Here is a 16,331-nt window from a genome sequence, read left to right on the forward strand (position 1 = left end):
TGCAACTTGCAATTATTTCTTGTAGAAAATATTATTTGGCAAGGTAGTAACAGTCAGAAGTTAAAACTGAAAATGCTGGAAATATTCAGCGCAGATCAGGCCAAATCTCTACAGAAAGCAACAGTCCATTTGTAAATGACCATTTGTAATTGAGCTTTGACAGTGAGGAAATTCCCTTTGATATTTCTCCATGGCCTATTACATTGAAGATTTTCCACATTGTAAGCTCAAAATAACACAGCTCTTTATGACCTTTTGTATGCTTATTTGATGGACTAATAAAATGTCATAATGAGCTAGAATTAGGAAGTGTTTGTTATTTTGCTGTTCTTCCATTACCAATAAAAGTTATACTTTTCTCAACCTGCTCCTAAAAAGCTTGTCTCCATAAAAATGACTACCTCAAAGCATTATTTGTAACCAATAATCAATGTAAAATCAAATGCCTAACCAGCTAGACCCACAGAACCAGAAAATCAAGAGCTGTGAATGATATTCTCTACTCAAACAGTGACACTGATAAACTTGTTTAATAACACAGTAATTTCTACAACTGTGCAAAGAGACAAGATATATAATCAACAAATAGAAGCAGATTGAGCAGTGTGAATTTGAGAGATTTGTTGATGTGCATATTTAACCCAGTTTCCTTAATCAGCCATTACCTAAATTATAGCTTAGAAAAAAAAATGTTCCCTTTTAACCCCCCTCTGCAATCCTTTATTTTCCTCAGACAGTCTTGATGTAATTTGTCCAACCATTTGTGGAGTGGAATGAGGTGCTTAACAATGTGGACAATAAGAATAGATACCCAGGGAGTTGATTTTATTAACTTAGGAGATGCCATAAACATTACATTTCACCTTTGAATTGTATCTTGAGTTTCAAATCATTATGATGAAACCATCAAAGCTTTCTTTCAAGCGAAATGTGGGTGATATTTGAGGCAATGGGAAGAGAACCATATGTGTTGGAATGTTCCAGCAGAGGCTAGTGCAGACTTAATGGGATGAATAGTCTCATTCGATGTTCAGAATCTCTGGAGTTCAAGAGAAATCTATATAGTAGCTGGTCATTTGAAATAGTTCAAAAGCATTTCATAATTGGTTTGACGGGATTAGGGGATATCAGCTTGTTGAGAGGTAACGTTATGTTTCGCACTCTACTGTGTGCATTTATTTGTGAAGTGCAGTTTGATTTGGACTCATGGGGGTAGTTATGGAGTCATATAGTATGGAAACAAAACCTTCTGTCCAACTTGTCCTTGTCAAACAGACATCCCAATCTGACCTAGTTCCAAATGCTAGCAATTGGTCCACATTCCTCTAAACCCTTCCAATTTATATACCCATCCAGATGCCTTTTAAATGTTGCAATCGTACCCGTCTCTCTCACTTCCTCTGGCAGCTCATTCCATACACACACCATCCTCTGCGTGACAACGTTGCCCCTCAGGGACTTTTTCAATCTTTGCCCTCTCACTTAAACCTGTGCCCTTTAGTTTTGGACTCCCCCACCCTCTCAGCTCTTCTCATTCCTAGTTATGGATAGCTTACTACAGAGAAATGTACTATCGCATACAACTGACCTGCAAATGCATGGAGAGTTGTTCCTCCAATGTGACAGGCAGCCACTCCAGTACTCGCTGTTGCATAAGTACTTTTTGGTGGCAATGCTCCCACAATTCTCTTCAGTAAAAATGATTTTCCAGTTCCTTGAAGTAAAGTCAGAAAGAGAGTGAGTGGTTGGGAATGTACACATATTACAGAAATATCAGTGTCAGTAAGAGGTCATTTTTACATCTTTAACCTTATGATAAACAGCATTGCTTTGAAATAACAATGTCCGTTAGATTCAGTCACAGGAATTACCCTGATTGAGATTTCTGTTCCTCATGCTAGCATAAACAACACATGCCCATTTAACTCGATATAATGCTTGCAATGGAAGGTTTTGCTTGGAACGTGGAATGATAGAATGCTGATTTACCTACTGTTAGTTTTGCTGAAATTCCTCAAAAGCTTGCAGAGATAGAATGACAATATTGTAAACCACCATTTAATACAGGCATAAGTTTACAAAATTAATGAACAATAAGTTTCGTTAACCTGGTATAAAATTCAAGAGGAAAAATTGGGAAAAAAAGTTTCTTATTAGATTACTTACAGTGTGGAAACAGGCCCTTCGGCCCAACAAGTCCACACTGACCCTCCAAAGAGCAACCCAGAGACCCATTCCCCTACACCTAATGCTACAGGCAATTTAGCATGGCTAATTCACCTAACCTGAACATCTTTGGACTGTGGGAGGAAACTGGAGCACCCAGAGGAAACCCATGCAGATATGGGAGAATGTGCAAACTCAAGTGCAAACTCCACACAGATAGTTGCCCGAGGTGGGAATTGAACCCAGGTCTCTGCACTGTGAGACAGCTGTGCTAACCACTGTGCCACCATGCCGCCCTAAATTTCTTTAGGAATTGTAAATCACACTAGGAGATAGTAGAGATTGGATATGCTGGATTGGTGTCATTTCCAGGATATTCTGATCTATCTCGATTTGCCTCTTACATGGACTCAGAGATCCAAGCAAACATTTTGGTTTGTCATTGTACAATAGTTTGATCACCTTGCACTTAATGTTTTATGTGTTGAGCTTGTATTGTATTTTTGAAATAGGAAATGTCCCTACAATCTTCCTCCTGAAGCATAATGAATATCACCAAATTACCAGCACTTCCAGTGAAGAAGACGTTCTTTCCTTTCAGGATCATGCTAAGGATTTGTGACTGTTCCTTTGTGAGCTTCCGTCCACTTGGCATTGACAACGTGGGCTTTTTAACAGACTTTAGCTCGGTGACCTGCAGAAGGGCAATACACAAACATTAAAAAAAACCTTTAAGTTTTCCAAATCATCCCAAATTCACTCTCACTACCTCCACCTTCCTCATGACTCACTTTACAATACATGGTCCAGGAGTAAGAACTTTGTGGGATTTTTAAAAAGAGGAATGCAGTGGGTTTAGGCAGGTGGGAGGTGAAAGTAATAAATGAAAAGAAATCCGAATCCTGACCTCAGCCACCTCCAATCCAGCCTCTTCTGACTTTAACTGAGACCAGAACATGGGTGAACATTGTCATTTCACTCCAGACCCTGAATGCTAATAAAGAGATGAGCATTCTCATCTGAGCCAAAGTCAAACCCAGGATCCAAAGATTATCAGATAGGATAGCAGTATTCACAAACTTCACACAACAACAAAGACAAAAAAGTTTGTAGCCTCAAGTTATAGATTTATTTTTTTAAGAATCCTTACAGTGTTGAAGCAGACCATTCAGTCATGGAGTCCATACTGCCCCTCCAAAGAGCATCCAAAAAGGCATGACCCACTCTCACTAGTATCTTTACATACAGATGAGGAAGGACAGTGCTTCGACTGGGACAACACATCCATCCTAGGACAAGCCAAACAGAGACATGCACAAGAATTCCTAGAAGCATGGCATTCCAACCAGAACTCTATCAACAAATACATCGACGTGGATCCCATTTACCACCCCCTGAGAAAAAGAACGGCAAATGATATCACCACAACAAATGACATCTCCAACTCGAGTAAAGCTAAACACAAATAGAAAGCAGGTTAATAACAGCAGTGCTTTACCGATGGCTCATTGATGATGTTACATAGTATGGGGACGAAACTTTGAAAACAAATCGTCCAGCCCAGCGAACCAACTTACATCCAAAAAGCATCCTACCCAGACCCACCCCATCCCTGCAATATCATGGCTAACCCACCTAGCCTGCACATCCCTGGACACTATGGGCAATTTAGCATGACCAATCCACCTAACCTGCACATCTCTGGACTGTGGGAGGAAATCAGAGCACCTGGAGGAAAGCCACGCAGACATAGGGAGAGTGTGCAAACTCCACTCAAGGGTGGAATTAAACCTGGGTCCCTGGCACTGAGAGACTTTAGTGTTAACCACTGAGCCACCGTGCTGCCCATTTCTTTGCTATATAAGGGCTGCTCAGCCTTCTTTCCTTTATACACAGGATTATATAATAAATACTTCAGTTGAACCTTATGAAACTGTTCACACAGAGTTCCTTGGCCAAGAATGAAGGAAAAAAGATGCTTGCAAGCCCCAGTCAATACCGCTTGATTTACGGTTGTCAGGAGGCCAGATGCAAAAGGCAAGTAGGGAAGACCATCCCATAAAAGTTTTCCTCACTGAAAGAAGCATCTTTTTTCCTGGTTGGTGCCTTTCTTGACCTTCATGCCAGTACCTCTGGAACTACGCCAGGCATATATAGTCCATATAAAAAATTTAAATTTAAACTTTGGATTCTGGAAATCTGAAATAAAAACAGAAAGTGTTAGGGGAACTCACCAAGTCTGCTGGCATTTGGGTAGAGAGAAACAGAGTTAACATCTCGAGTTCAATAGGATTTCAGAAGTAGCTCCTAACTCTGTGTGCATCATTAAGTTAAAAATTACACAACACCCAGGTTCTAGTCCAACAGATTTATTTGGAAGTACTAGCTTTTGGAGCCCTGTTCCTTCATCATGTAGCTAATGGAGCAGGACTGTAAGACACAGAATTTATAGCACAAGATCATTGTATCATGCAACTGATACCATATATTGAACAAATCTGGATTGCTATTAAGTCTTTCATCTTTTAGAATAGGTTGCAAATTTTGTTTCATTAATATGTAAATCCCAGAACTTCTTTCAAGTCAAATTCCTGAGATAACTTAAGGTTTTATAAAGGAGCAGTGCTCCGAAAGCTAGTACTTCCATATAAACCTGTTGGGTAATAACCTGGGGTTGTGTGATTTTTAAACATTGTCCAACGCAATCTAACACCAGCTCCCTCCACAATCTGGTATATCAAACTTACCTTGCTACATCATTATTGAAAGCCACATTGAGACCAACATTAAATAAAGCATCTTGGGAACAGATTACATACCAGACAGTTTTCTGATGAGATGCTCCGGGGTCGTTTTATGTTTCTGCTTGGCCCAACATCGTTTATTCGATTCTTCAGCCCCTTGGTTGAAATTGGTGTTTGCACAGTTCTCTGTGATTTAAGCCCATTAGCCCTTTCCATGTCCTGTACTTGTACTGGGCTGATTGTATCAAATGTCCTTGGGAGTGTGGACAGCAGCCGGGTTCGCTCACTGACTGGTTTGCTGGCCTTCTTATCTGCAGCATATTTTACGGAAAGAGTTTTAAAGAGTACTTTAAGGTTATCTGGTGGACAGTTCGAAACTAGGATTTGAATATTATCAGGAATCAGTTTGATGGAACTCTTTCCATCCCGAATAAACTGTGTGAAAAGTTGGATTTCACGTAGGACAAAGCTTTGAGATAGCTTGCCATCGTGTACCCGGAGAAGGATGTCACGGAATTCATTGCGCCCGAGGGTGACAATGGCATTGCGAATTGTTTTGCGCTTGGTCGCCTGGCCAGCTGGGTTGAGGTATTCAATTGTAATGTTGCACTGGACCTCAGCTCCTGAAGAGGCAGACAGCATTCTCCTCCTACAAGTAAAAACAAGTGGTGTAGAATTTTAAAGTATGACTGGTTACAGGCTGTATTATCGTATCACATGTTGGCAGCTTAAAGGATTTCTAACTAATTTTCATAAAAGGTGTGGAGGTGCCGGTGTTCGCCTGGGAGGGACGAAGTTAAAATTCACACAACACTAGGTTATAGTCTAACAGGTTTGTTTGAACGTGCAAGCTTTCGGAGCGCTGCTCCTTCATCAGGTAGCTAGTGGAGTAGGATCATAGGATGCAGAATTTATAGCAAAAGATCATAGATTCATACATTGATGCAATATATTGAACAAACCTAAACTGTTAAGTTTTTCATCTCTTATAATTGATTGCAGGTTTTGGTTGATTAATAAATAAGTCCTAGAATTTATTTCAAGTCACATTCCAGAGATAAAATAGAAGGTTTTATAAAACTTAAGCTATCTCGGGAATGTGACTTGAAAGAAGTTCTATAATTTACATATTAATGAATTGAAACCTGCAACTCATTCTAAAAGATGAAAGGCTTAACAGCAATCTAGGTTTGTTCAATATATCACATCAGTGTATGATACTGTAATCTTTTGCTATAAATTCTGTGTCCTATGATCCTACTCTACTAGCTACCTGACAAAGGAGCAGAGCTACAAAAGCTTGTACTTTCAACTAAACCTGTCAGACTATAACCTGGTGTTAAAAACAAGGACTGCAGATACTGGAAAGCAGAGTCTAGATTAGAGTGTTGCTGGAAAAGTACAGCAGGTCAGGCAGCATCAAAGGAGCAGGAAAATTGACGTTTCGGGCAAAAGCCCTTTATCTATAACCTAGTGTTGTGTGATTCTTAATTTCATATAAAGTGGAAAAGATAGCAAAGTTACACCAAACAGTGAAAAAAAATTCAGACAGAATTCTATTTTACGGATGCTTGGCAGAGGCACAGACTGGATTGTGCAGGGAGTTAATGTCTTGCATCTATATAGAGAAATACACTTGACTTTCAATCATGTTTCGAAGCCAATCTTTGGTTTGATTTGATTTATTATTCACATGTACCAAGATACAGTGAAAAGTTTTGTTTTGCATACTAACGAGACAAATCATACCTTATATAAGTACATCAGGTAATCGAACAGAAGATTTCAACCAAAATCCTGCACAATATGTGTTATTATACAGGTACCTGTCATAGTTATGGGATGTCTCAAGGCACTTTACACCTAATCAAGTCCTTTTTAAGTGTATTCAGTGATGAAATCAGAGAGAGTGAGAGATGAGAGTGGTTGACTCCGACAAAGAGGAATGTGAGAATGACCAAATAATGTTTTTTGTGATGATGGTGAGGGAGCAAGATTGATCACATCTTAGAAATACAGTTGGTTCTGTGATAACGTGCATTTCTTCAATGTGAATTGTCTATAACACAATTGAAGAATTGAGGCTATTATTTGTAGAATGCAAACTTTCCTTACCTGTATTGGCTATAACCCAATTCTGGTTCCAAAGATTTAAATGGTGCTGCAATTTTCTTAAAACGTGGGATTGCATGGGAACACAACTTTTGCGTTATATCAGAACAGTCTGTAGTACCATTGGATCATTCATATCCACTCCTGGAGGCAGGTAATGCCTCAAAAATGAAAGTTGCTACAGTGCCGGGCAGAACGCTCATTACAGAGAAGTGACGGATGGTGAGTTTATCCTGGGGGTCACCAGGCAAAGCCTTTGCTTTCACCACTCAGCTTTGCAAACAAGGATCCAGCCAACTGAGCTGCTGATTGCCCATTACATTTCAGTCTACTCATTGCAGTCAACAGCAGTGACATTCAATTAAATTTCACTTGACACTCAAGAATCAATTTTGCCCGAGTAAAAACTGCAAATGAAAACCAACCTTTAAATGTATTACAAAAGTTAGAATTCCATTAAAATAAATGGACAAGTTTATATTTGGAGTGTGAACCCTTCATCTGAAGGCTCTTGCTCTAAAGAAAGTTGGTACCAAAATTCAAACCTGTGTGTTCTCACCGCTGACTGGCCTCTTGTGCATTTCCTGCTTCTTTCAGAAGTAATTTATCATTTTTTTCTCTAAGTTTCTTGGCCAGTGCACGGGGTTTTTAGGAATTGACAACAGGCAAGGACAGAACATAAAAAGTGCAGGAGCAAACAAGGATCATTATCTAAATATTTCCTCCAAGCTTTCATTTACTGGTGCTATTATTTCTGGCATCTACAGTAAACCATACCTAGAAGCTGCATTTCAAGAAAGTACGATACCGTAATTTCCTTCATAAGACCATACATTTGTTACAAATTAGAATCGCCAGCTTTCCCTCATATTCAAGCAATTTGGGAAGATATTACGTGCACATGTTCCGATAAGTAATTATATCTACTTCATATCATATTTCCATTATCTGTAGATGCTGAGATTCAGAACTGACTTTTTGTTTCCTAAGAAAGTTTAAAAGCATTGAACAACAATAAAAAATCTTGATGAAGAAAACAGAACATAGTGGAAATACTTAGCAAGTCAGGTAGCATCTGTGCTAAAGGAAATCAAGCTAATTTTGTAAAGTCCTTGACCTTTTGTCAGAATGGGCAAAAGTCAGAGATGTTACATGTTTTAGGTGACTAGTGGAGCAAATATGGGTTGTGAGAGGGTGAATATTTAGATATGCAGTTGCAATGCTAAGGCATACAGGGCAATTGCTGAAAAATGAGAGGAGAACAGTTAGATACTTGTTTCTGACTGGCATGAAAATGAGGGGCCAAGGGGCCTTTTTCTGTAGATCTCAATGACTCTGGGGCATAACGCAGTAATGATTATGGCAAAAGGAATTATGATAAGTAAAGGAGATCGAGCAACCCTGATATATCCAACGGCCATGGTCAAACCAGTAAATGCAGCATAACTGCAGAGTGTGAAACTAGGGGTTAGCTTAGTGAAACTGATCTTAAAAAAATAATCTCTCAGTAAAGTCTAATGTTGCTTACATTTAGCAAAAATGTGCAGGTTAGACAATAGACAATAGACAATAGATGCAGGAGTAGGCCATTCTGCCCTTCGAGCCTGCACCGCCATTCAATATGATCATGGCTGATCATTCCTAATCAGTATCCTGTTCCAGCCTTATCTCCATACCCCTTGACTCCACTATCTTTAAGAGCTCTATCCAACTCTTTCTTAAATGAATCCAGAGACTGGGCCTCCACTGCCCTCTGGGGCAGAGCATTCCACACAGCCACCACTCTCTGGGTGAAGTAGTTTCTCCTCATCTCTGTCCTAAATGGTCTACCCCGTATTTTTAAGTTGTGTCCTCTGGTTCGGCATTCCCCCATCAACGGAAATATGTTCCGTCCTGCCAGAGTGTCCAGTCCTTTCATAATCCTATACGTTTCAATCAGATCCCCTCTCAGTCTTCTAAACTCAAAGGTATACAAGCCCAGTCACTTCAGTCTTTCTGTGTAAGGCAATCCTGCCATTCCAGGAATTGACCTCGTGAACCTACGCTGCACTCCCTCAATAGCCAGAATGTCTTTCCTCAAATTTGGAGACCAGAACTGTACACAGTACTCAGGTGTGGTCTCACCAGGGCCCTGTACAGCTGCAGAAGCACCTCTTTGCTTCTATACTCAATCCCTCTTGTTATGAAGGCCAGCATGCTATTAGCCTTCTTCACGACCTGCTGTACCTGCATGCTTGGTTAGGTCAATTGGCATGCTAAATTGCCTGTAGTGTTGCGTTAAAGGGTAAATGTAGGGGAATGGGTCTGGGTGGGTTACGCTTCGGCGGGTCGGTGTGAACTTGTTAGGCCGAAGGGCCCGTTTCCACACTATAAGTAATCTAATCTAATTTAAAAATTACCGATAAAAGAAGCAAGTTACTATATAGAAGAAGTGTTCAGTAGTTTCCAGACTTGACGGATAAAAGAAATGCTCAGAGAAGTTGTAGCTATTAGGTTTGCTAACAAGATAACTACCTTAACACTTCTAACTGACAGCTCATCAAAAAAGAATATAAATGCAGGTAAAAGACTCTTTGCTGCAGTGGTAGTGCCCCTTCCACTGGGCCAGGTTCAAGTCCCATCTGCTCCAGAGGTGCAGATAACTCTGAACAGGTTAATTAAAAATATCTATAAATATAGGTTTCTCAGTGCCACCTAAGGATTGTTTGAGATTCATAGAATATGAAAGCAGGAGTCAGGCAAAGAGAGGAACAACAACTTAACTAAATAAATGCATTCAAGTGTATAGTTAAGACTGCAGGCCAGTTGATATATTATGGCTGTAATTGTGGGTGCTCTCAGGTTCCACGTAGAAATCCAGGTCAACCACATCTGTGAACATGAACCATGAGGAGGATGCAAAGACACTTCAAACAGTTTTAGGCTGAGTAGGCAAATGCCTGGTTATCAATTTTGGTAGGAAAATATAAATACAGAGTATTTATTAAATAGTGAGAAAATGTGAAGTGTTACATTTCTAAGAAGCTTAGGTGTCCTTGTTAATGAGCCACTGAGCATCAACTTGCAAGTACAGTAAACAATTAAAGCAGCCAAATGGTATGTTGCCCCTGAATTAGAAGAGGATTTGAGTATATGTGTAACAATATCTTACTGCAATTATGTAGAGTCTTAGTGAGACCACATTTTGTACAGCTTTGGTTTCCTTCCCAAAAGAAGATATATTTGCGATGGAGGGAGTGCAATGAAGGCTCACTAAACTTTCTGAGCTGGAGGGATTATCCTATAGGGAAAGATTGAATGGACTGGACCTATATTCTCTGAATTTTTGAACTGAATTGAATTTATTGTCACATGTACCGAGGCACAGAGAAAAGCTTTGTTTTGCGAGCAATATGGGCAAATAAGACTAAAATAGCATAGATTAGTAAATAATAGGTAAACAGCAACAAAAACAAAAACACAGGTACAGGCAGTTAAGAGTTTGTGAGTTCATTCAGTAGGGTAGGAACTGTTTCGAAATCGGCTGGTGCATGTGTTCAGGCTTTTGCACCTTCTCCCCAATGGTAGAGTCATAGCGATGTACAGTATGGAAACAGACCCTTCAGTCCAATTTATCCATGCCGACCAGATATTCCAGCCCAATCTAGTCCCACCTGCCAGCACCTGGCCCATATCCCTCCAAACCCTTCCTATTCATATACCCATCCAGATGCCTTTTTAATGTTGCAAATGTACTAGCCTCCACCACTTCCTCTAGCAGCTCATTCCATACACATACCAGCCTCTGCGTGAAAAAGTTGCCCCTTAGGTCTCTTTTACATCTTTCCCCTCTCACCCTAAACTTATGCCCTCTAGTTCTGGACTCCCCCACCCCAGGGAAAAGACTTTGCCTATTTATCCTATCCATGCCTCTCATGACTTTATAAACCTCTTTGAGGTCACCCCTCAGCCTCCGACGCTCCAGGGAAAATAACCCCAGCCTATTCAACCTCTCTTTATAGTTCAAATCCTCCAACCCTGGCAACATCCTTGTAAATCTTTTCTGAACCCTTTCAAGTTTCACAACATCTTTACGATAGGATGGAGACCAGAATTGCATGCAATATTCCAACAGTGGCCTGACCAATGTCCTGTACAGCCGCTACACGACCTTCCAACTCCTGTACTCAATACTCTGACCGATAAAGGAAGGCATACCAAATACCTTCTTCACTGTCCTATTTACCTGTGACTCCACTTTCAAGGAGCTATGAACCTGCACTCCAAGGTCTCTTTCTTCAGTAACACTCCCCAGGACCTTACCATTAAGGGTATAAGTCCTGCTAAGATTTGCTTTCCCAAAATCCAGCACCTCGCATTTATCTGGATTAAACTCCATCTGCCACTTCTCAGCCCATTGGCCCATCTGATCAAGGTCCTGTTGTAATCAGAGGTAACCTTCTTTGCTGTCCACGACATCTCCAAATTTGGTGTCATCTGCAAACTTACTAACTATATCTCTTATGCTCCCATCCAAATCATTTATATAAATGATGAAAAGTAGTGGACCCAGCACCGATCCTTGTGGCACTCCACTGGTCACAGGCCTCCAGGCTGAAAAACAACCCACCACTACCACCCCTTGTCTTCTACCTTTGAGTAGGTTCCGTGTCCAAATTGTGAGTTTTTCCTGTATTCCGTGAGATCTAACCTTGCTCACCAGTCTCCCATGGGGTACCTTGTTGAACGCCTTACTGAAGTCCATATAGATCACATCTATCGCTCTGCCGTCATCAATCCTCTTTGTTAGTTCTTCAAAAAATTCAATCACGCTTATGGGCCATGACTTTCCACACATAAAGCCAGGTAGACTATCTATAATCAGTCCTTTCCTTTCCAAATACATAAACATCCTGCCCCTCAGGATTCCCTCCAACAACTTGCCCACCACCGACATCAGGCTCATTGGTCTATAGTTCCATGGATTGTCCTTACCACCTTTCTTAAACAGTAGCACCACATTAGCCAACCTCCAGGTCTTGCGGCATCTCACCTATGACTATCGATGATACAAATATCTCAGTAAGAGGCCTAGAAACCACTTCCCTAGCTTCCCACAGAGTTCTCAGGTCCTGGGGATTTATCCACTTTCTTGCGTTTCAAGATATCCAGCACTTCCTCCTCTGTCAGATGGACATTTTTCAAGATGTCACCATCTATTTCCCTACATTCTATATCTTCCATGTCCTTTTCCACAGTAAACACTGATGCAAAATCCTCATTCGCTATCTGCTCCATCTCCTACGGCTCCACAGAAAGGCCGCCTTGCTGATCTTTGAGGGGCCCTATTCTGTCCCTAGTTACCATTTTGTCCTTAATGTATTTGCAAAAACCCTTTGGATTCTCCTTAATTCTATTTGCCAAAACTATCTCATGTCCCAATTTTGCCCTCCTGATTTCTCTCAAGTCATATGGAACTAGATGTTGTTGGGATATCTGGTCAGCATGGACAACCACATCTGCGGGAAGTGCACCCAACTCATCTCCTCGAAAACCAAGTTAGGGAACTGGAGCTGGAGCTGGATGAACTACAAATCATCCAATAGGCTGAAGGAGAAATTGAGAAGATGTACAGGGAGGTGGTCACTCCTCAGACACAAGATAAGGACAGCTGGGTTGCAGTCAGGACGAGGAAAGGGAACCAACAGATTGGGCAGGGTACTGCTGCTGCCATTCCCCTCAGCAATAAGCATCCCATTTTGGATACTACTGGTGGGGAATGGCCTACCAGGTGGAAGCCATATTTGTTCAGGTCTCTGGCATTGAGCTTGGCACTGTGGCTCAGAAGGGAAGGGCGGGGTGGGGTGGGTGTGGAGAATAAAAAAGTGCTAGTGGTAGGGGACTCAATAGTTAGACAGATTGACAGGAGATTTTGTGGTCAGGAACGGGATTCTGGGAAGGTATGTTGCCAATCTGGTTTACAGAATTCTGAAGGGGGAGGGTGAGCAGCTAGAGATCGTAGTGCATATTGGCATCAATGATACAGCCAAGAAAGGGATTGAGGATCTGTGAAAAGTGACTACAGAAAGCTAGGTTGGAAGCTGAAGAGCAGGACGAGTAGAGTAGTGATCTCAGGTTTGCTACTGGTGCCACGAGATAGTGAGGCGAGGTGAGAAACGGTCAGCGAATGCAGCTTAACATGTGGCTACGAGGCTGGTGCAGGAGGGAGGGCTTCAGATACCTAGACCATTGGGATGACTTAGGGGGAAGGGGAGACCTGTACATGAAGGATGGGTCAGACCTGAACTGGAGGGGCACAAATGTCGTGGGTGGAATTTTTGCTCATGTGGTTTGTGAGGGTTTAAACTAGTTTGGCAAGGGGTTGGGAATCAGAGCCACATATCTGAGGTGGGGGTGGGGGGGGGGGGTGGAGAAAGGGGTGTCAGTGACAGGATGTAGTGAATCTATTGGGATGGTTTCTCACGTGATGAAACAAAAGGATTGGTTAAAGTGTGTCTGCTTTAACACAAGGAGTGTCAGAAATAAGACTATAGAAAAACATTGCTAGGGTGGGATGGATCTTTGAGAATGCTGGCGGCCTTTCCTTGACAGTGGGCCTGGTAGATGGATTCTATAGATGGGAGGTTGGCCTTTGTGATTGTCCGGGCCGAGTTCACCACTCTCTGTAACCTTCTCCAATCTTGAATGGTACAGTTGCCATATCAGGTAGTGAAGAATAAATGGTGATCTCAATCAAATATTTAAAATGCAAACGGGATCATCAAGGTCTCTGGGAGGAGATGGCCGACTGGTTTGTCAGTAGACTATTAATCGAGGCCAGTTTGCATCTTGCTATGGTAGATAGTGGAATTTGAATGCAATAAAAATCTGAACCTAAGAGTCTAATAGTGACTATGAAACGATTATCAGAAATATTTTCCTGACAAATGGCAATTTATTGACGTGGATAGAGAACTGATTGGCAGACAGAAAGAATAGAGTTGGAATAAACAGGACCTTTTCGGAGTGACAGGCTGTGATGAGTGGGTTACTGAAGGGTTCAGTGTTGGGACCCCAGCTGTTCACAATATACATTAACGATTTGGACAAATGAATTGAATGCAATATCTTCAAATTTGCAAACAACACTAAGCTGGGTGGCAGTGTGTGCTGTGAGGGGGATGCTAAGAGGTTGCAGGGTGACTTGGACAGGCTGGCTACATGAGTACATACTTTGCAAATGCAGCATAATGTAGATAAATGAGAGATTATCCACTTTGGTGGCAAAAACAGGAAGGCAGATTATGATCTGAATGGGGGCAGTTTAGGAAAAGGTGAGGTGCAACGAGACCTGGGTGCCATGGTGGAACAGTTGAAGGTTGGCATTCAGGAGAAGCAGGCAGTGAGGAAAGCTCATGGCATGCTGGCCTTCACAGCAGGAGGATTTGATTAGAGGTGTAGATGTCTTGCTGCTGTTATGCAGGGCCTTGGTGAGGCCAAACCTTGAGTATTGTGGGTAATTTTGGTCTCCTAGTCTGAAGAAGGACATTCTTGCTATTGAGGAAGCCCAACAAAAATTCACCAGACTGATTCCCAGAATGGCAGGGCTGACATATGAACAAAGACTGGTCTTATACTCACTGGCATTTAGAAGAATGAGGGAGGAATCTGATAGAAACAAAATCTTGATGGGACTGGACAGGCTAGATGCAGGAAGAATGTTCCTAATATTGAGGAAGTCCAGATCTAGGAGTTACAGTCTAAGAATAAGGGTAAGCCATTCAGGACTGAGATGAAGAAGAATTTTTTCACTTGGGATTGTGAACCTGTGGAATTCTCTACCACAGAATTGGGGCTGGTTCATTTGATGTATTCAAGAGGGAGCTGCATAATGCTATAAGGGCTGATGAAAGGCTTTTGCCCAAAACATCCATTTCGAAGCTCCTTGGATGCTACCTGAACTGCTGTGCTCTTCCAGCACCACTAATCCAGAAGCTGCATAATGCTGTTGCATCTATAGGGATCAAAGAGAGAAAGCAGGAATAGTAGTACAAGCTCAAAAGGCTGAATGGCCTACTCTTGCACCTATTTTCTATGTTCACTGTCCTTTCAGGAAGGAAACAGCCATTCTTCCCTAGTTTGACGCAAATGTGCCTCCAGACCCACAGCAATGTGGTTGACTGTTAATTATGGCAAGTAGGGTTAGGCAATAACTGCTGGCCTAATCAGCAACACACACATCCCATGAATGAGAAAAGGTAGATGCCAGAAGGATGGTTACCTCAGCTGATGATCTTGCATCAGGGTGCATGGTCTCAGAATTAGGATAAGGCCATTTCTGACAGAAGAAGATGAATTTCTTCATCCTATAGGTAATAAATCTTAATAATTCTCTGTAGAAAAGGGCTATGGAGGCTCAATTCTTGAATATGTTCAAGACTGAGATTGATAGATTTCTATATTAAAAACGTTAAGCGTTATGGTGAGAATGCATGAAAATAGCATTGAAATATGAGATCCACCATGATTTCACTGAATGGCAGAGGATGTTCAAGGGACTGAATGTTCCACTCCAATCTGATTTCTTAAGTTCTAATTGCAAAAAAAAGAACCATCAGAAAGTACTTGGGTTGGCTTAACTTCCAAGTGTTTGTCTACACACATAGCATACTACATGTTGAATTACAACGAAGTCTTTATATTACTTACTGAGTGATCTGGGTCAATCACAGAACGTAAATCGGCCCTACAATAGGTTTAAGTCACCGTTCGACTGCGGATGCAATCGGTTTGATCTTTCCAAATCCTGCGTCCTTCTGACTCTGTAGCTCAATACACGGGATGTTTAGAATCTATGGATTTACTCTGTGGCTGGCCCAGGCTGGGACAGGATACTTGTCCTCTCCTTCCCTCGACACACACACACCTGTGTAAGCTTGCTGCCTGTGCATTAGTCTATGTACATCCGGAGTTTTGCTCGAGTTCATTCATTCGCTCGTTCCCTCTCCGCATTCGCTGCAACTTTCAAATTTGCCGGCGTCAATTACACCAATCAGAGAAAGGAGCTTTAAATTATTAGCCAATCAACTCCCGGTGACTGGAGATGGCTTGGGTCAGAGGTCGAACTCCATTGTGACATTACTGCGAGGCGTTCGGCTGCAACATTTGCGGGGCACAAGATGAAACATCTTGCCCCGGACACCGAAGGGAAATTGACAGGGAATGAGGGGGGTAACCTGCGAGGAAAGGCAGGTTTCGAGTTGGCGTTTATGAATCTAACTTATTTTCGTTTTCTAGATTCGCAGTTTCTTTTATAACGGCTGTGGACAA

The 16,331-nt window shown here is 41.7% G+C and overlaps 1 protein-coding gene across 3 annotated transcripts in view; it reads right to left on the bottom strand.

Moving 5' to 3' along the window:
• The window catches only part of pif1 (PIF1 5'-to-3' DNA helicase homolog (S. cerevisiae)), a 39,731-nt gene extending 23,731 nt beyond the window's left edge, over positions 1 to 16,000 (bottom strand). The window contains exons 1-4 of one of the 3 annotated variants that reach the window (XM_072574502.1): positions 15,711 to 16,000; positions 4,986 to 5,559; positions 2,731 to 2,860; positions 1,589 to 1,714 (exon numbers count right to left, since the gene is read on the bottom strand). In XM_072574502.1, the coding sequence (XP_072430603.1) occupies positions 1,589 to 1,714; positions 2,731 to 2,860; positions 4,986 to 5,552 (823 nt within the window). In that variant the 5' untranslated portion in view covers positions 5,553 to 5,559; positions 15,711 to 16,000. Of the gene's footprint in view, positions 1 to 1,588; positions 1,715 to 2,730; positions 2,861 to 4,985; positions 5,560 to 14,642; positions 14,662 to 15,710 lie in introns of those variants that run through there. The other 2 variants (XM_072574503.1, XM_072574504.1) reach the window with 2 other exon arrangements.
• Between the last annotated feature and the right edge of the window lie 331 nt (positions 16,001 to 16,331).

The sequence above is a fragment of the Chiloscyllium punctatum genome, chromosome 7 (assembly GCF_047496795.1).
Source record: "Chiloscyllium punctatum isolate Juve2018m chromosome 7, sChiPun1.3, whole genome shotgun sequence".
NCBI classification, from domain to species: Eukaryota; Metazoa; Chordata; class Chondrichthyes; order Orectolobiformes; family Hemiscylliidae; genus Chiloscyllium; species Chiloscyllium punctatum.